Genomic DNA, 25,717 nt, shown 5'->3' on the forward strand with positions numbered 1-25,717 from the left:
GGTACTATCCAATTGAAGACAGAGTGTACCATGGGTAACGTAGTTCCTCTTTTCCTCTTTACTTTTTGTCGGGCCTTGTTGATACCTTTGCTTCACCTCCCGTAGAGAAGGTGATGGTGGTTGTCGTAGTAGAGTGACAAACTTTTTTTTCCCCTTTAGTGCGGGAGTCGCGAGAAGGGTAGGTCTGAGATTTCTGAAGCAAGACCAGACCATGGCAGGTGGTTAAGATTCGGAGGAGGAGGAGGGTGGCGAGGTGAAGGCAGCCCGGTACGCGCGTGCGCAGAAGGACGCCGTGGCGGCGGCGGCGGCGGCAGCGCTGGCGCTGGGTAGTGAAGTTGGCTGAAAGCGCTGCTGATAAAATGGTAGGTTGAGCCGGTGAGACGGCACCGGTCGTATGAACTCTCCTCTCGCGTCCCGTCTGTGTGCTCGAAGACGGGGCGGGGGAAGGGGGAAAGCCGCTCCTGTGAGGGCGAGGGCAGCCGCTGCGCCGCAGCCTGAGGGCGAGCGACCTTTTTCCTTTTCGCTCTTTCTCTGCCTTCTCTCCGCGCAGATCAAGGGAGGTCGCGAGGAAGGGGGCAACGGACCAGACGCCCCACGCGGGCAAAGCCTCGGCGCTCCCCCTGCTTCCACCCCCGCTTGCCCGCTAACTGCAGGGAGCCGCTAGCGAGGGTAGCTCCCCGCTTAGCCTGAGGCGATTATAACCCCGAAAAAGAGCGCAAAAGGGGGGTTTGCGTGGGTATTTCGGGAACAGGCACCGCGGCGAAGCTCGCAGCCGCAGCAGCAGCAGCGCAACTGCCTGGCTCTTAGCACCAGCACCACCACGTACCTTTCCCTTTTTTGGGCAGGGGAGAAACTGACAGGTTGCTACAGCCTGACCTCTCTCGCTTCCCCTTCCCACCACTATCGCCTCTCCGTGGCGGTCCCCTTTTTTTCTTCTCTCCTGCGCGTCACAGAGTGGCCCGAGGCTATATCCCCCTCCACCACCCCACTGGCTTCTCAAAAGCCTCAGTCTATTCTGTAAGGAGGTCGATTTTATAGAGAGATTCGTAGGCCAGGGGGAAGTCGTCCCGCAGGTAGGAAGGAGTCGCAGGTGTATTTTCTTCCGCTGGTTTTCCTCCCATTTGTTTTATACCATACAAATTCTGTTTGGTTAAAACTAAAATGCAGCCATGCTCAGTTCCTGTCCTCAGTCCCTGCACTGGCAAGACCTATTTTCTCCCATTGCTTTCCCTGAAGCCAACTAGTTTCTTTGAGAAGAATTAAAGTGTGCCATGAGTATCCTAAATTAAGGGAGAGACAATGTGGTTTTTAGTCCTGGTTCTAGAGTCATAGCTAAGGCTCAGTAATAATATGCTGTTAATTATTTAAAATACATTTTTGGCTGTGTAAGCTCTATTACCTTGTGAGCCCTTCAGCGGCCTTAAAAAGTGAATTATGAATCAAAATCCACCAGAGGAGGAGCAAAAAGTGCACTCTATACTTTGATTAAACCTTAATTTTTGAATCCTCTTATTAGCTGGCACGCATGTCACTGGAGAACTACATTTTACAAGAATTTCTTCTTTCAACATGATTGCTCTCAGGACTAGTTCACATTGTTCCTGTGTGGGACTGACTGAGATATAGAAGTGAAATCTCACCATAATTTGTTACATGGGTAAACTGCATCTGAAATTTATGAAAATTCTTATTGTAAAAGTAGGAACCTCAATTTTGACATGAGTCCCCAGATAGAATCCAATTGTTAGTTTCTCATGCTATCTCGTTAATGTGGAAAATGCAGTATTGACAATAAAAAATGCAATAAAAACACACCCTGGAAGAGATTTATCGAGCAATCCTATCCATGTTTAAAAGTCTTAAAAGTCTCAGCACTCCCCAGCAAGTAAAGGTGGTTGCTAGAAGTTATAGAACTTTTCCTGTATTAACATGCATAGGATTGCTTTGTGTTTTTAGAGGGAATGTTTTAAAAGTCTTGGTTTATAATCTAAAGCACTATTCATGAAATGCCTAATTCTGAGACTGCTTGTTCCTCACCCTCACCAACATCCTTTGCATGTCTGCTCAGAAATAAATCCAATTCAGCTCCATGGGTCTTATTCCTAGGCAACTGTATATAGGTGGTGTCAATGTTTTCTGAATATTTCATAGTGTAGGAAGCATGTTGTATAAGGGTTGACCTTTATTTTTAATCCAATTTTGTATATTTGTTGTAACATCACAACTTTAAAGATTTCTGACTGACAATTCTACATCTTTAATGGAATGTCACTGTGCAGAAGAGTTGGCTCCTCTTACTGGGGAAAGGTGCTGATGAAATTAGAGATTTAAAGCAGTGATCGGAATGTATTTTGTTTATATGTATATGCTAAAATATACACACATGTGCTGTCATTTCAGTTTTCAGAAGAAAATGCTATCAGAAGAACAAAGATTTCTTTGGGTTATGCTGCAGTGAAATTCATTTTCTTATGGGAGAACTAATCCCTCTTCAAACATAAACAGTAATAGTATAATTTAAAAACATCTGGATTCATTGTTTTTCCTGTTTCTTTTGCATCCCAAAGCATAAGCTTAAATCATCTCAGAAGGACAAGGTCCGCCAGTTTATGGCAGTTACCCAGGCTGGTGAAAGGACTGCTATATATTGCTTAATGCAGAATGAATGGAAACTAGAAGTGGCAACTGACAACTACTTCCAGAACCCTGACTTGTACTACAAAGAATCCATGAAAATTTCAATAGACAGAAAGAAATTAGAACAACTGTATAACAGGTATAAAGGTAAGGTTTATTTTATCACTTTTTCCTTTGACCTTGATTTCCAGATGTAGCCTTTAATTGGGGGTGGGGGGAAGGTTGCCATATAGAACATACTTAGTAGGAAGCAAGTCCCATTGAATTCAAGAATTCTGGGTGAGCATGAACATACATGGTTACATACATAGCTGCCAACATGAGTATACTTTTTTCTGTTAATGGTTTTTCTCTATATTGAGAGATCCATCCCCCTGGGATTCCACAGATGGCTATCCCCCTTTGCCCTCCCATTGTGAAAGTTTGAAATGCCTCTCTGTTGTCCTGGTAACTGGCAGCAAGAACTTCAAGCTAAAATGTGCTTGTAGTTTTGGTCCCACATCTCCTGCCATCAGCTCTGCCCACTACTGGAATGTAGTCCCAAAGAGCTTTCCAAAATGGAATTTGGTTCTTAGACTGAAAGACATTCTGTATTCCTGCTGTATATACTGCTGTAGTGAGCAAAACAAATATGAAGGTTCTCTTGCCCTCTTCACCCCATCATTTATCTTTCAGTTTTCTATATGAAACACTTATTTTTTAAAATTTAGAAAAAAAATGAGTATTCGAAAACATACCTTTGATTCTGAGGTAAAGCAAGCTAACCATCATGCATATGTCTGCAATCTAATTATATATAAAGCACTGAATGGGTTGAGTTTTATAATTATATCACATTGCTCATCTGAAGCACTTGTTGGAGCTGTGGCATAAACTGAATGTGCACCCATGTGCAGGATGCTGTTTTCGCTTGCTGGAGTACTTTCAGTGATTGTGCTTTCAGATATACCTCCAAGTGTGTAATTCTGTTCACATTAGATTGCACATCTACACACGTCACTAAAAGCAGTGCAGTAGGATATGCAACATCCACATTTCACTGCATGTTACATCTTTACTTACAATTCTGGACCAGGAAAGGATACACGTGGGGAAGCCTGCTTTTAATCAGAGATCTTAGATCCAGTTGTGATTTGAATGAATTATTTTATGGAAATTTAAAGTACAAAACTTCTATCTAAGCATGGAGATGCAGTTGAAACACTTTCCTGAGTTCTGTCTCTTTACTCACACGTTACTCAAAATTTCTGAACAAGGCTATTTGCATCTCATTGATGATTGGTAAATCATTAAGGAAATGAATCACTAGTGGGAAGTTCTACAAAATTGGGCACTAAGAACTAGTAATGTGACCAAAATACTTTGGTGTAATGTTAAATATATTGTATTTTAATGCAGATACATCATTGTGTACATTCCCAGCTCTCTCAAAAGATTCTGGCCCAAAGTGGGTGTTTTTATTTGTAGGAACTTACTCCATGGATGATGCAGCATACAAATGTCTTCACTACCTAACAGATGGTCATTGCTGTTATTCCAGATGGTGGTTGCAGGCCCTTGTTTCCCTTGTAACATAAACAAACACTTCATTCTAGCAAGTATTATTATTCTAGCCAAGGAAATATTATTATTATTCTCCTTGTGCTGAGTCTTGCTACCCCTGGCTCTCCCAGTAGATCATCCTTGTTAAATTGGAATATTTTTGTAGCTTTGCAACAAATTAAAAGATAGAGCAATATGCCTCACAGTACTGTACTATTGAAATATAGCTCAGTAAACTTCTTGTGTGGCTTGGCAGGTAGAGAAGTAGCAGAAACTACAACATGTGTGACTGTCACTCTTGAACTACTATGATGTAAATCTGTAGTTTGCTTGGATTTTTGTTCTATATCATATCCCATTTGTCTCCATCTTTTCTACGAGTTGTGTCCCTTTGTCTCTACCAATCATTTTCCTCTGGAACCTCAAACCTTCACATTTTTCAACTAAGATTGATTCCTTTCTGCTTTCAGTGTAATCTTTCCTATGCCTTCGACTCTAAAATTAAAGATATGGCACAAAACAATAATTCTTAATTCATATATTTTCTAATGGCTCATTATTTATATAGGGCTGTTCTGTGTATCTTTGCAGTATTTCAAAGTTATAGAGTTTTTGTGTACTTGGGAATCCAAATACAAGTACAAATACTTGTAAAAGGGATTTTTATGATCTTTGCTATCCTCAGTTCTAGCGATAATTTTCATAGTCATATGGCAGAGTATAGCTTGGAGATGCAATGTACAGCTTCAGGCAGGCACTCCAACATCCTTGACCCCTTTAGCCTTGAAGATATTGCTTCAGCTTGAAAGCAGAATTGAATCATAATTCTGGTCACTGTTTTGGTCACTGTTTGTCCATACGTTTTTTAGGATTTCACTTTTAGATCCCTCAGCATATTTACATGGAACTAAGCATTCATTTATCTGTACCACTTTTCTGTCATCAAAACAAAACTCAAAGCAATATAGATTAAAAATATGCATTCAAGAGTGGGAAGTTATTAGGACATTACAGATGCTTCCCTGTCTCCAGTTATTTGTAAGCAAATTACACAATTAAATCCAGAACTTGAGCAAGCCAATCCCACATTATATGCATTTTACAAGAGATAAGAGTTGTATTTTAATATCCTACATTTCTAAACTCAGTTGACAAGCCACTAGATTGAAGTGTACATTCAATTTAAAATGATTTCCTCTGATTTTTAGAGGGAAAACTACTATGCCAGAGGTGTACAACTGATGAAATGAGAGAGATATGCCCTTCCAGAAGGCTTTAATTGTGATCCCCAACAGGATTTGTCTGTTGCTCAATGTTTTGTTCCACAGCAGTCTTGGTGTAGATCACTCTTCCTCCTTCAAGGGAAGAATGATCTGTATCAGGATTTCTGTGGGAGAGAAAGCTTTTCTACTTCTTCCCAGAGATCCTCTTACAGATTGCTTTTTCTCCACTGTTGGTAGCAGTGGAAAGGTCTATCTATATCAGGATCACTGAGATACTCATATGTATGTATATCCATGCACATGTATGTCTCTGTTTGTGGCCCTTGAGTGAACATGATATATGGTCCTATAGGCATAAGCACAACCTTGTGCAGCTCTACTCTGGTGTCACTGCTTTATATTAATTAACCAATGTTTCAGTTTACCAATAAGCAAAATATTACAAAAATATTTAGGTTGTAATGTCAATAATGCTCAGCTTTCTTACTTCCTCCTCAGAAGTGAGCTTCATCCCTGTTATACTCACTGCCTGGTTAGGGAGTTTTATAGGGAAGCGTGACCGGCAGACACTGAATATGTATGTATGTAGCAATTTGCCCCCGTTGACCTATGTCACCAATGCTGTTTATAGCATAAAATATAGTCTGGCACCTTTCTGAAATTGCCATTTTCCTCCTTTGTGCCACTGTTCACTTTTGGAAAACTTATAATTCTTATAGTGATATATACTAGGAGGTGGAGTATACTAGGAGCTATTCACTATCATAGTCACCAAATTTTTGAACCCATGCTGATCAGCAAAGTTGTAAATCATGGGTACAGCTGATCATTTTCTGAAGCTGTTGTGCTTCTTGTGCACTACTGTAGTAAGAATAAGCAAGGCATATTACAATTGTCTTTTCTTTTAACTATGAGTGGTAAGTTACAGTTAGGCAAATACTAGCATTTATTTCCTTTAGGGCTATGGGGATGCTGAGGACACAATTCAGCAAAACTTTTGACAAAGTGCTGCATGATCTCCTGGTTAGCAAACTAGTTAAAAGTGGGCTAGATGGAACAATGATCCGGTGGATCCATACTTGGCTAAAAAATTGGACTCAGAGTGCTCATCAATGGTACCTTCTCAAACAGGGGAGAGGTAACAAGTGGGATACCATATGATTCAGTCGTGGGCACAGTGCTTATCAACTATTTTATTAATGACTTGAATGAGGAAGTGCAGGGAATGATTATCAGATTTTCAGATGACACAGAATTGGGTAGGATAGTTAATACCCTGGAAGACAGAAACAAGATTCAAGATGATCTTGATAGGTTGGAGCACTGGGCTGAAAACAACAGAATGAATTTCAGTAGGGACAAATTGCCAAGTTCTGTACTTAGGAAAAGGAAACCAAATACTTCTTTATAAGATGGGGAACACTTGGCTCAACAATACTGCAAGTGAGAAGGATCTTGAAATTGTTGTAGATCACAAGCTGAGCATGAATCAACAATGTGATGTGGCTGCAAAAAAGGGCAAATGCTATTTTAATATTACTTTCAAATCACATGAAGTACTGGTTCCCTTTTACTCAGCACTGTGTAGACTTCATCTGGAGTACTGTCTCCAGTTGTGGGCAACACAGTTTAAGAAAGAACTAGACAAGCTGGAAAGAATTCAGAGGAAGGCAATAAGGATGATCCAAGGACTGGCAACAAAGCCCTAAGAGGAGAGATTGAAGTAACTGGGCATATTTAACCTGAGAACAGAAGCCTGAGGTGAAATACTATAGCACTCTACAAGTACTTGAAAGGCTGTCACAAAGAAGAAGGGCAGGATCGCTTCTAGATCATCCCAGAGTGCAGGACATGGAATAATGGGCTCAGAGTTACAGGAAGCCAGGTTCCAGCTGAATATCAGGAGGAACTTCCTGACTGCTAGAGCAGTTCGATAATGGAACCAATTAACTATGGAGGTTGTGGACTCTTCTACTCTAGAAGCATTCAGGATGCAGCTGGACAGACATCTGAGAGGGATCATGTGACTTGGGGTCCTGCTCTAGCAGGGGGCTGGACCCAATGCCCCTCTGGCCCCTTTTTGCTCTACTATGATTCTGTGAAAGATGGAATACTTAATCAGCTTTAAAAAAAACTTTAACTGACAGTTTGTATAAAAACATTAAGTAGTATTATGCTGAAACCTGAAATATGTTTTCTTAAAACTTATTTCATAAACAGTTGCGGTCTAGATGGGATGTACATCTGCTTTGCAATAGATGTATATAGAGAAAGTGACTTACTTCCCTTCTTAAGTTTTATGGTGAAATTAGAGAAGTCATTAATCCAAAGGACTTGAAGTAGAGCATTTTAATATGCACCTGCACTTACATATCTGCTTAAAGGGCAGGATTTTAGGGAGATGAATGAAAAACAGAGTAATCCATAGAATTAAAATTAGGCAATCTGTTCACCTTGTACACATGATTATATAATAACCTCTTAGAGCAATCATCTGTTTTCTCAATCCCCTTAAAGAGGTTTGTGGATAATAGTAGAAAAGGTTTTAAATTTATGTGCAATTGCTTGTTAGGAGTTTGCCACGCCATTCCTGGATTTCTAACATGTTCAGGTTAGTCTGGTAGATATAGGTTAGAGAGAATGAAATACCAACTAAAGATATTTGATACTGTTTAGTATCAAGGTATATTTCAAATGTTACTAGAGTTCCAGGCCAATTTAAAATTAAGAATGTCTTTGACAGTTCTGCAGTTGTATTGTAAAATGTAGGGTGCATTGGGGAGATTATTTCAAATTATTTTACTGAACATTTAAGGAAATTAAAAAAGCTGGTATTGATATTAAGTTTAAGTTCAGGTACATGTAATACAAATTCACAAATGCTGAATTTAGTAACAAAGTTTCATTTTCATATCGTGTAGGCTGGTTTTCCCATAAAGACACTGAGTATGCTACTCTAATGTCTGTTTCTGTATAAGATCTTTCAGGAACAGAAAACAGGGCCATATATTGGATTTTTCTTGCATTAATGCGACATCTGTAAAGCCTCATTTATAGGTAGTTAAGAGTATCTGGTTTTAAGATGTTGTGTGAATTAGTTTCAAGTGCTTTAACTTAGTGGGGTTGTGGAGGGCACCAGTAGTAACTTGGCAAACTATAGTAATTTTGTTGCAAGCATAAATAAGGTATTTTGCCAGTGGATTAATTTAAGGACAAATTGGTCCATGAACCCTTCATCTATAACCTCGGACCAGAGGTATTTGCCTGGAAGTGCTGGTATATTACATCTTGTGGCTATTTATTTTGCCACTGATTCTTAAGTGATAATGTTGCACTCAATCCTGTTGACATTATTTGGATATCTTAGTTTATATCTATTAGTATGACAATTATTTTTTATTTTTAAATTGAACACAGCAGAACAACTAAATAGGCCTGAAGGCCTTTTTTAAACTTTTAAGGGACTTAAGTGGGCCATAAATTGCACAATTGCACAATTCTTTTTAAATTGCAGCCACACTAATTTTCTCGGAGATTTCACTGCATTTTTCTTTTCTTTCTGCCCCACTCCAGGTCCCTGCATTCCACAGACATCTTTGTTGCTCCACCTCACAGGTCTCTCCCCTTTTCTCTATGCAACCAATAGTATTTTCTCTTCCTTTTTGCACCAACACAGGGTTCTCTGTTTCCTCATTTTTCTTCCTTGAATCTCTCTTTTGGCCTATTTCAGCATAAGCCCTTGGCCTTTCTAAATTTACCATCAGTAGCTCACAAGGCTTTTGCTCCCCCAATAATTCACCTATTGAATTATTCTCTCATGCAGGTAGGTCATTTCGTGGTTGCCTGGCTAAAAAGAGTGAAAAAGGAATGGCAGTTCTTATTGCATACTACTGAATACAGGAAGAAGAGGGCCAGAATAGATGAAGGGATGTAAGGGTTCTCGCACTTGACCTGGCAAAGAATGCACATCTACTTTTGTAGCTTCACATTTTCAGCTAATAATACTAATATCTTTATTACAGTCAGAGAACAGACCAAAATAAAACATTAAAAGACAATACAGAAATATTGAGAGAATATTGGCAAATATTAGCCATTGGTTATAAGGTGTACATAATAGTGCCAATAACCCATAACTCACCTGGGTCATTTCTAAATTGTATGCTGTACAGTATGTCCTCATTCCAGGTGATAGACATTTCATCACAATGTACTATTTTAATACTAGAATTAGACCAGTATACATATCAGCCACACTGAATAAAAGGTATTACTCTTCAGACTTTATCCGCTATTTTCTTTTGGGTAAAGAGACAAACACTTGGGAGGCTGGCTGCCTATCATTCAGAAAGGCTGTGGTTTATTTTCCTTGCTTTTAGTCAGTGGGAGGCAGCTTACGGCCTTCCAGTTGTTTGGGACTATAATTCCCAAAATCCCTGCATCTTGGCTATGCCACCTAGGGTTTATGGGAGTGGTGGATCAAAACAGCTAGTGGGTCACAAGTTACTCATTCCCATTTTAAGCTAAGTGTTTTGGCTGCTTCATGTGAAGCAAAGTTGCAGTCAGTGAGCAGGCGGACCACCATATTACCTTACATAGAATGAGCCTATGTTAACATGTAGCATCTTTTCAGAGGCAGTATTGTTAGCCATTTTTTTTCATCAACTGTGCTTCTGGGATGATAATGCATTATGAAGTAGTGTCATTCTGATTTGAGGCATTGAAGAGAAACATGACCTGCCTAGCCACCAATTGCAGCTGTGTTATTAAAGTGGCTGGAAAACTCTGTTAAAGTTACAGAGGTGGGGAGGTAGGGAGTTCCAGCTTTTCTGGAAAGTCCTCTGTCCTCCCAAAATATTTGATCTTCTTTGTCTTACCACCTAAAATTATAATAGTGATAATGATAATAAATAAAACCCTTAGTGTTTTCTTCTACTTTTGCCTACTCCACTCCCCAAAATTCATGAGAAAATGTTTGGACAAAAATTTCATCAGGGCTACTTTTGATGGGCCAGCGCAAGTCCTAGATCTTCTGTTAAAGAAGTAGAAAAATGGCACAAGCCATGTATGTGTGGAATTGTCTCAGGCATGCACAAAAAGGGAGGAGCTACAGTTGGCCTGTGGGTGTTATGTTGTGCATTCTTTTTCTAATCTATTACTACTGCTATTGTTGAATATTACTATAGTTCATACACACAAAAATGCTGTTTGTATATGTTCTGATTCACCATTACTACTGCAGTGAATCATTTCTGACTTTATAAGTCATTTTTTTAATGGTGAAGTTGGTGATTTAAAAGTAGATCAGCAGGACTATTTGTGTTGGTGAAACAGCTGCAATACTTTAAAATATTTTTGTTTTTTTACAAATTTTGGGGTTTTTTTGTTTTGTTTTCTTTTGTTTTCGAATACAGACCCACAAGATGAGAATAAAATTGGCATTGATGGAATTCAGCAGTTTTGTGATGATTTAAGCCTGGACCCTGCTAGTATCAGCGTTTTAGTCATAGCATGGAAATTCAGGGCAGCCACTCAGTGTGAATTCAGTAAAAAGGAATTTGTAGATGGCATGACAGAACTGGGGTGAGTATGGCTGCCTTCAATATGACTCCAAATTCTTCTTTGTGAATCAATAATACTTTCTGAATTATTTTAAAGGTATACATTCTGAATAATTGCATTCTTTAATTCATATTGTCCTCCTTATACTCAGATGACCTGCACTGCAGTCCAAAGGAGCCATTTGTTGACAAAGGAACTGTGCATGTATCCAGAGCTTTCTTTGTAGCATTTACTTCCACAGCTCCTATAGCCAACAAAGTAAGCCACTTTTAAAGTTGAACAATGACTTGCCTAATTAACAGTGGGAACTGTCTCAGTAAGAACTACAAAAATTGCTCTTAGCCATGCACCTGGTTCCATTAGATGTGCATGATCATCCTACAGTTGGGTCTTTTCCTAGCAGGGATAAGATGAAGGTGCTTTATGCTGAAGACAGACAGTTGATGGGAATTGTTGATCTTGCAGTTGAATGGTGTGAATATACCCTTGGTTCATCTTGATGATATCGAAAAACAAACTTGGGTTGAATCTAGACAAAGTTAGTTAACTTAAGTCTCATTGAAAACAGTAGGTCAAACAAGCAATAACTTAAATCTCATTGATTTCATTGCGAATTAAATGCAACTATGTCTGAATACAAATTTATGTACTTCAGAGGCTTTGTGTGTATGTGTGTGACTAATTCAGACAAGAAGGAGGTCCTGTTGCTAGGTGGTTCAGCCTTCCAGGTAAGTGATTTTAGCCTTGTTCTGGATGGAGTTGCACTCCCCCTAAAGGACAGGGTGTGCAGTTTGAGAGTGCTTCTTGACCCAGAGCTGTCCCTGGAGTTCCAGGTGGCTGCTGTGGCAAGGAATGCCTCCCTTCAGCTACAGCTGATTCATCAACTGCACCCTTACCTGAATGAGCAGTGCCTAGCAATGGTGACCCATGCTCTGGTAATTTCCCAACTGGACTATTGTAACTCATTCTATGTGGGGCTTCCCTTGAAGATGGTCCAGATACTTCAATTGGTTCAGAACAGAGCAGCCAGGATGTTACCAGGGACCAGCAGATATGCACGTGTAACATGGTCCTTTTTGCCATCTACACTGGCTACCAACTGAAGTCTGGGCCCAATTTAAGGTGCTAGTGATGACCTATAAAGCCCTAGGACCTGGATATATGAAGAAGCTTCTCCTTCCCTATGTGCCTCCCCGCCCCTTAAGATCTGGGTTGGAGGTCCTTCTTTGGAAGCCCTCCATGAAGGAGATTAGGAGGGTGGCTACCTGGTGAAGGGCCTTCTCTGTGTTGGTGTCCCAGTTATGGAATACGCCCCCCACAGAGGTTTGCCTAAGCACCAACACTTTATTCTTTTCAGCGCCAGGCCAACCCCTTTTTATTTTCTCATTATTTTAAGGTTTAAATTGGGATTTTAAGTAGATTTGTATCGTATAGAATGGATACTGGGCTCTATTTTGTTTTATTGTAAGACCTTCCCAAGATATTTGATAGTGAACACTATACCAAATTTATAAATAAATAAATAAATAAATAAATAAATAAATAAATAAATAAATAAATCATTTTAAACTTAATCTTACTTAGAAAAGTGAAAAAAGTGATCCTTGCTATCTTGGTTCTTTGATTTTTAATATTGTCTGGATACATCATTGTATAATTTGAGGAAACACACAACAGGAAGGACTAGGATGGTGTTCCAAAATTTTTATTTAATTTGATTGGGCTGTCATATTGTGAAATGGGAGAGATTGTGTATATTAGCAGAAAGTGCTCTAGCACATCGAGTTGTATCCAAAGGTTGTCTCTATATGTATTGGAATGTTCAATTCAAGGGACAATCCAGCCCTTGGAGCAGAACTGGTCACCTGCCTGTGACTTAAAATGATATTTAAATTAAATAAAATTGTATTTGGCTTTGTTGGCAAAAATGTCAAGTGTGTCTGATTCTTATCCTCACAAATCAGTTGGACATGTGGTAGGCAAAAATCAATTTGCCTTATGACAGACTCATATAGATTAATTTCCACCTACTGCCTTAGAAGAGTGTTTCTTAGAATGCATTTCATGCTTTCAAACTCCCCCTTCCCCATATGTGTACAATTTACAACCCCCAAAAAGGAGACCTTCTAAGTAAAAATAGATAAGGGATTTTAATGTGCATCAATAGGATCCTTGACATGTGATGAGAGGACGAAAAAAGAAGAAAGACATAAAAAGGTTGGGAGTAAATAAACATTCCTAAGACCTTCTTAGTCTCACTGCAAGCAGAGGGAGAAGTCTTACACAACCTGGTTCTGTGAGGCTCAAGTGGGATTATATTGAGATGACATTAAACATTAAATAATGCTTAGAACACACAATTCTTGGCATGGAACAGAGCAGGTAGCCTTTTCCTGTCCATGCTACTACTGTAAGACAATAATAAAGAAAGTTGGTTTATTTTTTTGTTTTGTTTTTGCTGCTGGTTCAGTCATACAAAACAGGTTTTCTGAAAGTTGGGATCTGTGTAAGGTACACTGGCTGAGATTGAAAAGGGCTATTTTCTAGTTGGCGTTTTTCTTGGAGCAGCAGACATACATTCCTCTGTGATATCAATAATTGTGTTCCATACTCATGCGGGATGGTGGAGGACAGGAAGGCCTGGAGGAATGTTGTCCATGGGGTCGCGATAGGTCAGACGCGACTTTGCAACTAGCAACAACTCACCTTGGTATCAAAAGAGATACGCTTTATGTGGTGGGTTTCTAGTATCCAAGAAACAAAAGCCCAAGGCCACCAAGAATGCACAGAAGTGCCAGGAAGCAGTATTTTTGATTGCTTGAAAATATGTTGCCACCTGAGATTCATTTCATCCATGTGCTGTTAGATTTCAGGCTGAGATAAAGTTTTGGAAGGCATCTGGTTGAATGATGGTACAGCTTATGCTTTTTCTTTTATGTAATAAATGCTAGGTTTGAGGGCAGATTGGCTGTTGTAAGGCATACATGGAGTTCCCAAACCTGTGTAGGGGAATATCCACTTAAGCAGATGAATCACCTGTTAGCACCCTATTACCCCACTATACTGTTCTCAAAATAAGGAAGGTTAAAGGAGAGAATAACACCTCTTTCAATGTATGCTGGGAATGAAGCAGGGATTCCAGTTTGCATCAAAGCATGGAAGTACTTAGTTAATTTTAGACTCATAATTTTTAATTTTAGATACAAGACTGTCATTTCTCCCAGCATCAATTCATATCACACTATTGTGTTTTATGGTTTTATCATTTTTGTTTTGCCAACCTAGGCTGAGCTTGACTATCACCTTGGCAGAGAATAGTTGTTTAGTTTTATCTGCTGCTGACTTCAGCTGTTCTTATGGTTACTGTTTGGTGTTTACATTTTAATCAAATGTGATTTTTAAATTTAGAAGCTGCTTTGTATGTGCATGGGCAGTAAAATATATTAAACATAATAATTGGTCAGTTTAAAAAGGTGTTAGTCTTGGAATGCTCAGAAGGGGGCTGGAGTGGGAACATTTGCAAGGAAAACTTTTTGTAGGCTTATGAGGGTGCTAGAACAATCCCTGGTCTGCCAGTATTCCCCTACATTCTAATTAATTTGGCAAATGCTGGTTTATTGACATTTGCTTGCTGATGTAACATCGTTTGACTGTTTTAACTTTAATCTTACTGATTTTTAGTTGCCTATTTGTGGATTTTTTAATGTCTTATAGAAATATTATCTTTTTCTAGGTGTGATGCCACAGACAAGTTAAAAGCTCTTTTGCCAAGACTGGAACAAGAATTAAAAGATCCTATGAAGTTTAAAGATTTTTATCAGTTTACCTTTAACTTTGCAAAAAACCCTGGACAAAAAGGTTTAGGTGAGTTTAGTTTTCAACTGAATACAGAATTCAGTCAATGTACCTTCAATAAGCTTTTTTACTACAGTTGTCATTAGCAGCTTGAAAGTTTGTTGAGGCATGCTTGTAATTTTAGCTTTTTAGACAGAGGTATTCAGTCTAAATTATGTCAAATAATCTTTGTGGAAAGATGCCTGCAAACAGTGTTGATCCACACAGTGTTCACTGAGATAATACTTCGAATGCAAATTCTTCTAAAAGAAGATTATGCAGTTACCAAGTTCTGCCCAACCATATTTATTTATATTAAGATCTCTATCCTTACTTTTTAGGCAAATCATTCACTCAGGGCAACTTAAAATAAAACAAAATAACAGTATCTTAAAATAAAGCAGTATAACAAAATCATATAAACTTATAAAGCACAATGAACCAGTCAACCAACAGCAATAAAAACAGTGGAAACAGAAAAGTGGAAAAGTCAGAGGAAAATAACTAAAAATGCCTTCACAAATAACACAGTTTTCAATGCCTGCTTCAAAGTGGGCAATGAAGGGGACAGCCACATTTCACAGGGGAGAATATTTCATAACCTGGGTTCCATGACAGAAAAAGCCTTTTTTCTTACTTCCAACTAAATATCTGTCAGAGAATGACAACAAAAAGGGAAAATAGATGCCTGAGATACCGGAGCATTAAGTAGGGGAATGCATGTGTACCCAAACCAGCAGAGATTAGTGTGGTTGCAGGATGTTTGCTTGAATAAGATTTGTCCATTTATATTGGTGTATATAAATAGTGTCATGCTCATGGTTGTGGTTTACCAACCACAGTCTACTTCCTTTATGCATAGGTACATATAGAAGTAGGCAGTCCTTCAACTATCATGGTCCAAGTCATTTAGAGCTTTTCTATGTCAAAACAAGTGCTTTAAATTAGGCCCGGACCTTATAGCCAGTGAAGATGACACAGAATTGGAATGATACACGCATTCTGACTAACTCCTGTCACTGACCATGCAGCCCTATTTTGATCCAGCTGAAATTTCTGGACCATCTTCAAAGGCAGCCCCAAAGAGTACATTACAGTAACCAGTCGGCAGGTGACCAAGGTGTGGATAACTGTGGCAGAGTTCTGTCTGTCCAGGTAGGGCCATAGTTGGTAAATCAGCCATAACTGAGCAAAGGTGCTCCTGGCCACTAAGTCTACCTCAAACTCAAGAGAGGTTTGGATCCAAGGGCACCCCCAGACTATGGAATCTGCCCTTTAGGGGAAGTGCAACCCCATTGAAGCTCCCCCCCACCCCCGACAACTGGTCAGACATAGCACTCGCTAACAGCATTTTTATCTTATCTAGATTGCGTTTCAATTGATTGGCCTTCATCCAACCCATTACCAAGCTCAGGCAATTGTTCAGAACAGAAACCACCTCACCTGGGTTTGATGAAAATGAGAGGTAGAGCAGAGAGTCATCAACATACTGATGACATCTCAATTCTCACCTCCAAATGACCTCTCCTAGTGGTTTCATGTACATGTTGAAAAGCTTGGGGGATAATATAGAGTCATGTGACTTATATAGGGTTCTGTTCCCCAGCACCACCTTCTAGACATGGTGAATAAAATAGGAGCTGAACCACTTCAAAGCAGTACCTTCAACTCTCAACCCATCCAACCTGTCCAGAAGGATACCATGGGTCAGTGGTATTGAAAGCCACTGAGAGGTCCAGGCAAATCAACGGGATTACATTCCCCCTGTTGCTTTCCCATCATCCCATGGAGTGACAAAGGTATTTTCTGTCCCAAACTCTGGCCTGAAACCCGATTGAAATGGATCTAGATAATCCATTTCATACCACCTACTCAAAAAGGGGAAGTTTGCCACAGGTTTATAGTTGATAACATCCCTTGTGTCCAGGTTCAGCTTTTTAAGGAGCAGTTTTATCATAGCCTCCTTTAAGGAGGCTGGAATGACTCCCTTTTCTAACAAGGCATTGACGGCCTCCTGGACCCAAGCACGAACCACCCTCTTTAGATCTGTTAAAAAGTCAAGATAGGCAGAGGCTGAGCAAGCAAGCAAGACGAACTGAGACAAGTACCTTGTCCATATTATTGAATCACAATAATTTAAACTCATCCATCAGACCAGATGGTGCCCTGGATGCCTCTCTTAATGGAAATAGATCAACTGTGGAGCCCAATTCACAGTGGATCTGAGCAATTTTATCTTTAAAGTGACATTGAAAGTTGTATTTCATTGTGGGGAATTGTGGAAGTTTTACTTCAAAATGAAATCCTTAGTATATTTTCCTGTTACTTAGAAGGTTCTTGCTCAGATACTGGCCCAGTTCACACAATGCCACAACCCACAGTTGTTAACCATAAGTTGTTTGGGAACAATCAGGAGTAAGGCAGCATACTGACTTCCGATTGCTTGCCTACTTCTGATGTTCTGGGTTATAACTGCATTGTTGCTTCCTTAACAAACCAGAGTTCTCAGTTTGGGTTCGAAGAGAACAACTCAGGGACAGAGCATCCCTGGGGTTTGGGGCATAGCAGAAGCAGGTGAGCAGTTGGGAATCAGCATGCATGCTCCACTCAAGGATATCCTGTGGTTAACAAATGCAAACCAGACCGCTGAGTGTTACATAAAAATATCAAAGGCTGCAAATAGAGAAAGTTTTGGTTTTTGAGACATTGTGGATTTTCAAGTTAGCTTTTACTTTTCCTGTCTGATTAAATCTCAATATCCCAGCTTATTTTTTATGATAAATACATTCAGGCAATTAAGGAAGCACTTTTCATAGAACAAGCCTTATTTTTTTTAAGAATTTCAATTTAAGTTACATGAAAGTATTTCTGTGATGTGGAAATAACAACACTAAAACAGTATTCATTAGTCATTGTTCAAATTACTGCAAGCGGCTGATGTGGACAGTAACACCCAAATTATAAACTTATTTGATTCTCATTAAATACTATTATGTGGCTAGAGTCACTTCAGAGCAACAGTTCTTTATATTCTTTAAGAATTGCAAATGGGGGTTCATTTTTCAAAGATGGACCTTTCTGTCTAAGAGTGCAAAATGGGGCCTAACCAGTGTTGTAATGTGCTTGAGAAAATCCTGCATTCTCAAACAGGCATGTAAAGGTGTAAAACAGTAGCGATTTTTTTAAAATTCCTATCGTGGTTAAATTATGAAGCAGTTCAAGTATTCAGTAAAATGATATTTATAACACTTACAGTGGTACCTCGGCTCACGAACTTAATCTGTTCCAGGACTCTGGTCGTGCCCCAAATTGGTCATGAGCCAAGTTAAATTTCCCCATAAGGTTCAATGTAAAGAAGGTTAATCCATTCTGTAACTATTATTTTTAATTAGAAAAATGTGAAGCAAAGTGACAAAGAACAACAAAGATCGCGGCCATCTCCCCTGCCACCCTGAGCACGAGCGTGGCCATCTCCCTGCCCCCCCCCATCACGACCACGATCGCGCCAGTCATCCCTGCACGTGCCCGTCATCCTGACGTGCTGGGGGGCGAGGGGAGAGACGGGGCAAACGCGGGCATGCTGGAGGGGGGAGAGACTTTGGAAGGGATTGGAGCTAAAGGAAAAAAGGTGTTCAGAACTTCTTTTTTTCTGATTTTCTGATATTTTCTGATATTTTATTGTATTTTTAGCATCTGTTTTGATGGACTGTGTAAACAGTAAAAAAGAATGTAATATTATTTTTAGTGCAGCTTTAAATTTACTTTTTAGTTGTCTTAGCATTAACCTAGTAAGTAAGGAATAATGGGTTTAAAGAAAGAAAGCCACTGCCTTTGGAAGAAATCGGACTTATAAGTGGCCAGACTCCTTATTTCACCAGACAAGTAAGAATTGCTTTCAAGTGAATGGTGGAGAGAAATTTCAGAAGGTATTTTTAGTCCTCAAATGACTGATATAAATACAAAGACCATATTTTATATAGTAGTTTTTAATGCTTAAACCTTTGCATTGTATTTTATGTTCTATTTAATGCCTTTTATTGCTGTTAACAGCCCAGAAAACTTCAGCTATTGCATGGTGTAAAAATATAACAACAACAGGTAGATTACAATTTGTGTGGGCAGCTGGGCATTTGTATGGGCAGCTAACTTTTACGGACTTCTTTGCAAAGTAGCCATAGCATTTAGATAATGTCATGCTGAACAAGGAAATGAATGCAGGATAGATACCCTCCTTGGCTTGTAAGGAAGGATAATGGAGACTCCTTGGCTTGATCAGGAGACTCTTCCATGTGGAGAACCATCTGTGACTCACCACACATATGAAACCTGAAGGTTCCTCATGGCACAGCAAGCAATATGCACAAATGGCTACTTATGTAGAGTAGTTGCTATGAAGCTCTTTGGTTATTCCATACCATTGCTTTGGATTCTCACTTTAATTCTTTGAATGGGACTGAGTTCTTGCTAGCAGGCCTTTCTACTCTCCCTTTCCCTTGCATCACCATCACCCTAAAAATCAGGGTGGACAGGGTGATGTTTTATCAATAAAAACCATACCAAAAATATTTTTCAATATAATGTTTGCCTGGAGTTCTCTATTTCTTGTCTGTCTATTTATTTGACTTATATTCTGCTGTATTAGCCCAAGGGCTCTCTAAGTGGATTAAAATAAACTAAAAACACAACATATCAATAAAAAACATTCAAATAAAACACATAACAATATCCAGGAGGAAAGAACTGTACTGCTGAGGGATGTAAAGACTGTAAAGAAGGTGCCAGGCAAACTGCTTTTTGGAGGCTGTTCCACAAGTGGGAATTGGTATTTGGTACTGTATTGCTCCTGTTATTCAATGTAGTTCCAGTACTTCTTGGATTGTTGTGGCAATAAACGCTAGAGTGGGTATAAATTTATTTTATTAAACAAGTAAGGGCCTTGTGTAAATAAGCCTAGAGAAATTCCAAACATTTAGGTATCCATACCTTAGTAAATGCATTGAAATGGTACCTAGAGGTATAAAAAGATTTGCCTAACCCCAAGTGCAAGTGTTGCCCATTTTGTTTATTTGAGTCTGTGTTGAAATACCTGTGTTGAATTCTTTCAACTGTGGCAATTGTCATGACTCAGTTCACTCTTAAATTTTTTAAATTGTGGCTAATTCATGAAAATGCACATTGGTAGTGTAAAATAAATATGGCTTATACTGTGGTACTTTTTATTTGCAGACATCACTTGAGGTGCCCCATTTATAGAATTTCTGTCAACATACCCATATTTAGTAATACATTTTGTTCTGCAGCTATAGTTGTTGACTTTGTACCTCAGTTCTGCATAGGTTTCGAGATGTTTACAACAGAGACAGCTAAAACTAGATGAGCATTACAGGTACCTTAGATTGACAGTGACCTTTGATCAACCTCATTATGCCAACGCTCAACACAAACTACAATCCTATGTATGCTTCTGTGCTCAACATTTCTATCTGTGAGACATTCTTTTAAGTAAACATGATTATTTTGTGAACATGATTGCTACAACAGAATTGGTTGTATCAATGTTCATCCTACTTAGAGTAGAACCACTGAAATGAAATTGGCTTCACACTTACCTGAAATGAAATATTGTTGATATTTTAGTAATACTATTCTCTCAGTCATGTTTGTTCTAGGTATAATAGCGCAGAATAACAGGTTGAGTCATGTTTGGCAACTAGTACTCAGCAGTAGTGGGTTTAAATATGTAGGCATTGCTAAAGGTAAATAACTTGAACACTTTGCATCTGACAGTATTTTAAGAGCATATTGCCTTGTTTTTATACAAGAAATACTGTTTACTTTCAAAACTATGCAGAGGCATAAAATAAATACAAAAAGTTTTTGTGTCTGTTTATAAAACAAGTATCTAAACTACTTCCAAACAAACACCAAGTCTGTAGAGTGAAATTACTGAAATCTTTCCATACTCATGTTGACAAAACACATTTGTTGAGATATAGTACAGAGGAACATAGTATATAGTATAGAAATATAGGATAGGATATAGAGGTGCGCCTGGTGCCAAGAGGTGTGCCTGATGCAGACACTTTTTTCATTTTGGCACCAGGCCAAAAGCTTTTTATTTTCCCAGCATTTTAAAAGTTAGTATTGTTTTTGATATTGATTTTATATTTTATTATAATGCTGCATCTTATTTATGTTATTGCTGTCCTGAGGCACTGTAAAGGATGGGATAGAATTTTTTTAAATAAATAAATAAACATATAAATACATAGCTTTCTGCAGACATTTTTATTCTGGTTTTATTATTTATTGGATAGCTTGCTTTTTATTTTAACAGGTTTAGCATAAGACTTATATAAATTAAATGTTTTATGTTATTTTATGTTTGTTTCAGATCTAGAAATGGCAATTGCATATTGGAACTTAGTCTTATCAGGAAGATTTAAATTTCTAGATCTTTGGAATAAATTTTTATTGGTAAGTACATTTCTACACCTTTGTGTCTGCCAGTATTGAAGATGATTTCCTAGAAACATTTAAAATCTTGACCTTTTAATGTTTAACTTAGTCTGTTACAGACTATAATCTAGTTCGCACCTAGCGCCAGTTCATGGACTGTTTAATCCATGAAGTAGAGGGGCACACCAGAGCAAGCGAACACATTGCCACCCATGTACTCAGTGCTTTCAGTTTGCATCTGCTTTCATCCACAACCTAGCAGCCTGCACCTGAATTATTTGATGTGATCCAGAACTCTAGGTTCTTGAGGGACAACACCCCTACAACAAATCATGTTGCTGAAAGCAAATACAAAACAGAAGTACAGTGGTACCTCGGCTCACGAATGCCTCAGTTCACGACCAAATCGGGTCACAAACAAAAATTTCATAAAAATTTTGACTCAGGTCGTGAACTCCACATTGGGTGGCGACCATGATTGTGGCCCTCTCCCCACCCCCCTGAGTGGGGAGATGGCTGTGATCGTCCTGGGGGGAGTTGGGGGGGGAAGATGGCCGAGATCGTGCCTGTCTTTCCTGCATGAGCGTGCCTGTGATTGCACCCCTCTTTCCTACAGGAGCACAACCGTGATCTCAGCCATCTCCCCACTCCAGCACAATCGCGTTCGCACCCATCTCTCCCTCCCCCCGCCAGAACGCCCGGGATCACACCCGTCTCTCCCACCACAGCACGTTGGGATGATGGGCGTGTGCATGGATGACGGGCTCGATCGCGGTTGTGCTGGGGGGAGGTGGGGGGGGAGATGGCGATCTTTGTGTTCTTTGTCACTTTGCTTCACATTTTTCTATTTAAAAAAGTTGCAGAACGGATTAACCCTATTTACATTGAACCTTATGGGGAAATTTAACTTGGCTCACGACCATCTAGGGTCACGACCAGAGTCCTGGAACGGATTAAGTTCGTGAGCCGAGGTACCACTGTAGTGAGTGCTCAAGCAGTAGCTTGCTTGTTCTCACGCAGCTGTAACAATACAAACATTGTTATATGTGAGTTCGACTGAAGAGCTTTTGTTCAGTTATGCTTTTATAAAATTTGCTATAAAAGTGGAAAATGGCTTATACCAGCTCTTTTTTCCATAGGAACATCATAAAAGATCAATTCCCAAAGATACTTGGAATCTTCTTTTAGATTTTGGAAATATGATTGCAGATGATATGTCAAACTATGATGAAGAAGGTAACTTACTTGGATGTTCAAAATTAAATATATTGGGGCTGAAGTATTATTGTTCATAAGTACCCACCCTCTGAGTCTTTCAGGCTACACATAACTTTGGCTTTGAAATTTAGCTGAGGCTCATTGTACTTTGATTTTAACACATGGCTACATCTGTTAGCTTTGTTTTGGAAGATTTCATATTTTCACATGAATAAAAAATGAACTATGAACAGAAAGAATTTGCTTTAAACATTCAAAATTGTTGATCTAAAATTGTTTTTTCTTTAGGAGCATGGCCAGTACTAATAGATGATTTTGTGGAATATGCACGACCAGTAGTCACAGGAGGAAAACGTAAAGCTTCCTAACCATAGACTCTTTTCAGTGGACTTAAATTTGCAGTCTGAACTGCATCAGGTAATGAAGACATTTTGGCCAATAACTGTGCACACGGTCACTGGTTTCAAAAGTCGTGGTAGAATTACCACTGATAAAACAGAAATCACTACTTCTGCTTCAAGAAAATGATGGCTGACTCATGGACACTGCAAGAAGAAATCCAGAAGATAGTCCAGGCTGTTTGTAGAATATTGGCTTCAATTATTGTACTGGTTGTATCATATAGGATGTAGATTTTGCATGATTTTATACCTTGGAAAAGTTTAACTAGAGGCCATTTTAGAAAAGTTTTGACAGCACAGCATGCCATTCAGTTCATAACCCAGGGTGAACACCAGCAGTTACATAATTACAACTGTATTATATTGTACTTATATTAAAAGCAGTATTTGTGGTATATAAATTAAATCCCTAAATAAAATACGTGGTATGTGGTATTTTTATACAAACTTTAAAGCTGTTGAGATAATGCAGTGAAGTATTTGTTGACACATATATACAGCCTGGTGCCAGGATTCTAGTTGAACAGCAAGGCCAGTCAGATCCATTTTTAATATTTTGATTTCCTCATTCCAACATTGACCTGAATGAGATTTGTTTGTACTTGACCAGTAAAGAATCAGTGAAATGCCTCTATTGTAGTTAATGTTAATATTCTAAATTTTGAATCAACCAAAAACATACTGGTATTTCATGCTTGATTATGAATATACTAAGTATATTATGAATATGGACATGCTCCAGCCCATGTTAAAACTATTTTAAGTTCCACTGATCTCTGTGTAAGCGAAGTGTGTGTGTGTGTGTGTGTGTGTGTGTGTATATGCTTCATTCTCCCATTGAAACCAAAGGCATATAGAAGTGTTGAACAGTGCAAACCAGTGTAGGTCTGCTCAGAAGTAAAACCCCTTGCATTTACTGGGCTAAATTCCCAGCTAAGAATGCATAGGATTGCAGCCTTATTTTAGCTTGATCGTGTCTTATATGTGATTCATTCTCTGGGTGCTGAGTATTCCTAAATAGGTAATGGTACATTGGTCTTCAAGGTAGTTAGGATGTATAGATATACAGCTGGTGAGTCTAGGCCCACATCTGGCTCTGAATCCACAACCTTGACTTAAAGTGGGTAATACCGATGGTACCACCACCAAAGGGGACAGAGCTACAGTGCCTCCTTGCAGCACAGGTATCTAGCTGATGCACTTTTATCAACTTTATCTTAAATACCCTCTTCTATGTAACTCTTAAAACTGTGGAGCCCCTGTTCTCTTTTGTAAGTGGTCATCTTAGAAAGTAATAGAGAAAGGGAATTCATGCAATGAATTATGTTAGGTCCCATGTTGCAAATTGTGCCTGATAAAATTGAAGACTTGGCAGATTTTCTCTGTGAGTGTCTGTATGTAATGCCAGGTTATACAGCACAAAAGTGGTGAATTAGCTGATTTTTTCAACTGGTGAACGTAAATGCATATCTGCAAAAGTATTTTTTTCCCCTTAGTAAGAAATATGAGGTCTACGTGTTGCTTATCTTTCTTACTACCACTAGATGCCAGTGTGTCATCTTGTAGACATTTTTCATTGTGCATCCAAGCAGTTAGACAATAATCAATGTGGAATATTTAAGTATAGCATAATTAGAAGGGTGTTCAATTTTCTTGATACATTTGTTGAAGAATATATGTGAAAAATTAAATTAATTCAGAGTGGGTCTGGAACAAGAAATGCTCAAAAAGGTTAGAGTGAAAAACTGCACTTACACAATCAGTGATAATGCTTACTATTAAATGGTTAGCTCTTTTAATGTTTTCGGATAACCGGTAGGGTTTGATAACCACTTCTAATCCAAGTTTTAATATGGAGACACACGTATTGCAGACTAAACATGAAAATCTTGGCATGTTGATAGCTTGCATTAAAGCTGAACCACTTAATATATTTGGACATTCAGATTGCAATCATCAAGCTCATGTTATTTTGTTCACATGGTTTCAGGGTATATGTCTTTAACACTCTTTTATGATAGGCAGTATTCCAGAAATATAGCATCATTTAGTTGAAGTTGACCTGAATGTGTTTACATTTCCTTGAGATACTGAGAGATTTAGATTATCATAGGGATCCAAGTTGATCCTGGGACAAGGTGATAACTAATGGTGAACAGGTATCTAAATAGGCTCTGCAAAACTAAGATATGAATTCAATAGCATGTCTTGGTTTTGCTGCTCAGATACTATGGCTTTTAATGAAATTGAGATTATTTTGTCTGTGTAAGACCAAACAGGGTCTGCATTTCTTAACTGTATAGTGCATTAAGTTGCACAGTACTTTATAATCATAAGTTTGTCATCAATAGTGGGAAGTGATACATAAAAGATCATAAGTGCAGAACAATGTCAATGTTAATATTTGTCTTCATCAGAACCAGCCTGGAAAGCAAGTCACTATTTCCATATCATGTAGTGGGAACCAGGGCTGGAGTGAGAATGCCTTGCTATAGACCAAACAAAAACCATAGGAGTTCAACCTGGGAGTTCAGGGCACCTCTCTCGAGCTCTCATCAGTTGTGTCAGTAGATTCATGCATGACAATTGTACAACTCCAAAATGCTACAATCTTAATAGCAATAAACCAATTGTTACCTGATATGGAGAGTGTATTTAATCATCACCAAAATTAATTGCTACATTCTTTGCAAAAGATGTATGACCTGGAATGAAGATAACCATAACTGAGCAGGGGGTTGGACCCAATGGCCCTCTGCTCCTTGCAATTCTGCTATTTTATGATACTGTAATAACCTTGCAGTTCGAAAGCATGCAAATGCAAGTAAATAAAAAGGTACC

The 25,717-nt window shown here is 38.8% G+C and overlaps 1 protein-coding gene across 3 annotated transcripts; it reads left to right on the plus strand.

Moving 5' to 3' along the window:
* The first annotated feature begins 82 nt into the window (after positions 1 to 82).
* Positions 83 to 25,517, plus strand: DCUN1D2 (defective in cullin neddylation 1 domain containing 2). Of its 3 annotated transcripts, none has more exons than XM_044428578.1 (8): positions 83 to 362; positions 2,568 to 2,784; positions 8,976 to 9,017; positions 10,817 to 10,985; positions 14,698 to 14,828; positions 21,193 to 21,275; positions 22,397 to 22,493; positions 22,764 to 25,517. In XM_044428578.1, the coding sequence occupies exons 1-8, from the start codon at positions 360 to 362 to the stop codon at positions 22,841 to 22,843; spliced, it is 822 nt and encodes a 273-aa protein (XP_044284513.1). In that variant the 5' UTR covers positions 83 to 359; the 3' UTR covers positions 22,844 to 25,517. The 3 variants fall into 3 exon arrangements, with proteins under 3 accessions (XP_044284513.1, XP_044284514.1, XP_044284515.1); XM_044428580.1 differs by having other exon boundaries at positions 90 to 178; XM_044428579.1 differs by lacking the exon at positions 8,976 to 9,017 and having other exon boundaries at positions 87 to 362.
* The last annotated feature ends 200 nt before the right edge of the window (positions 25,518 to 25,717 follow it).

This window comes from Varanus komodoensis, unplaced genomic scaffold, assembly GCF_004798865.1.
Source record: "Varanus komodoensis strain SLA01 unplaced genomic scaffold, ASM479886v1 scaffold2, whole genome shotgun sequence".
NCBI classification, from domain to species: domain Eukaryota; kingdom Metazoa; phylum Chordata; class Lepidosauria; order Squamata; family Varanidae; genus Varanus; species Varanus komodoensis.

Coding starts and splice junctions, on each gene's coding strand:
- DCUN1D2 (XM_044428578.1), top strand. Junction 2,785..8,975: donor ACTGTATAACAGGTATAAAG/GTAAGGTTTATT, acceptor GCCCCACTCCAG/GTCCCTGCATTCCACAGACA. Junction 21,276..22,396: donor TTTGGAATAAATTTTTATTG/GTAAGTACATTT, acceptor TTTTTTCCATAG/GAACATCATAAAAGATCAAT.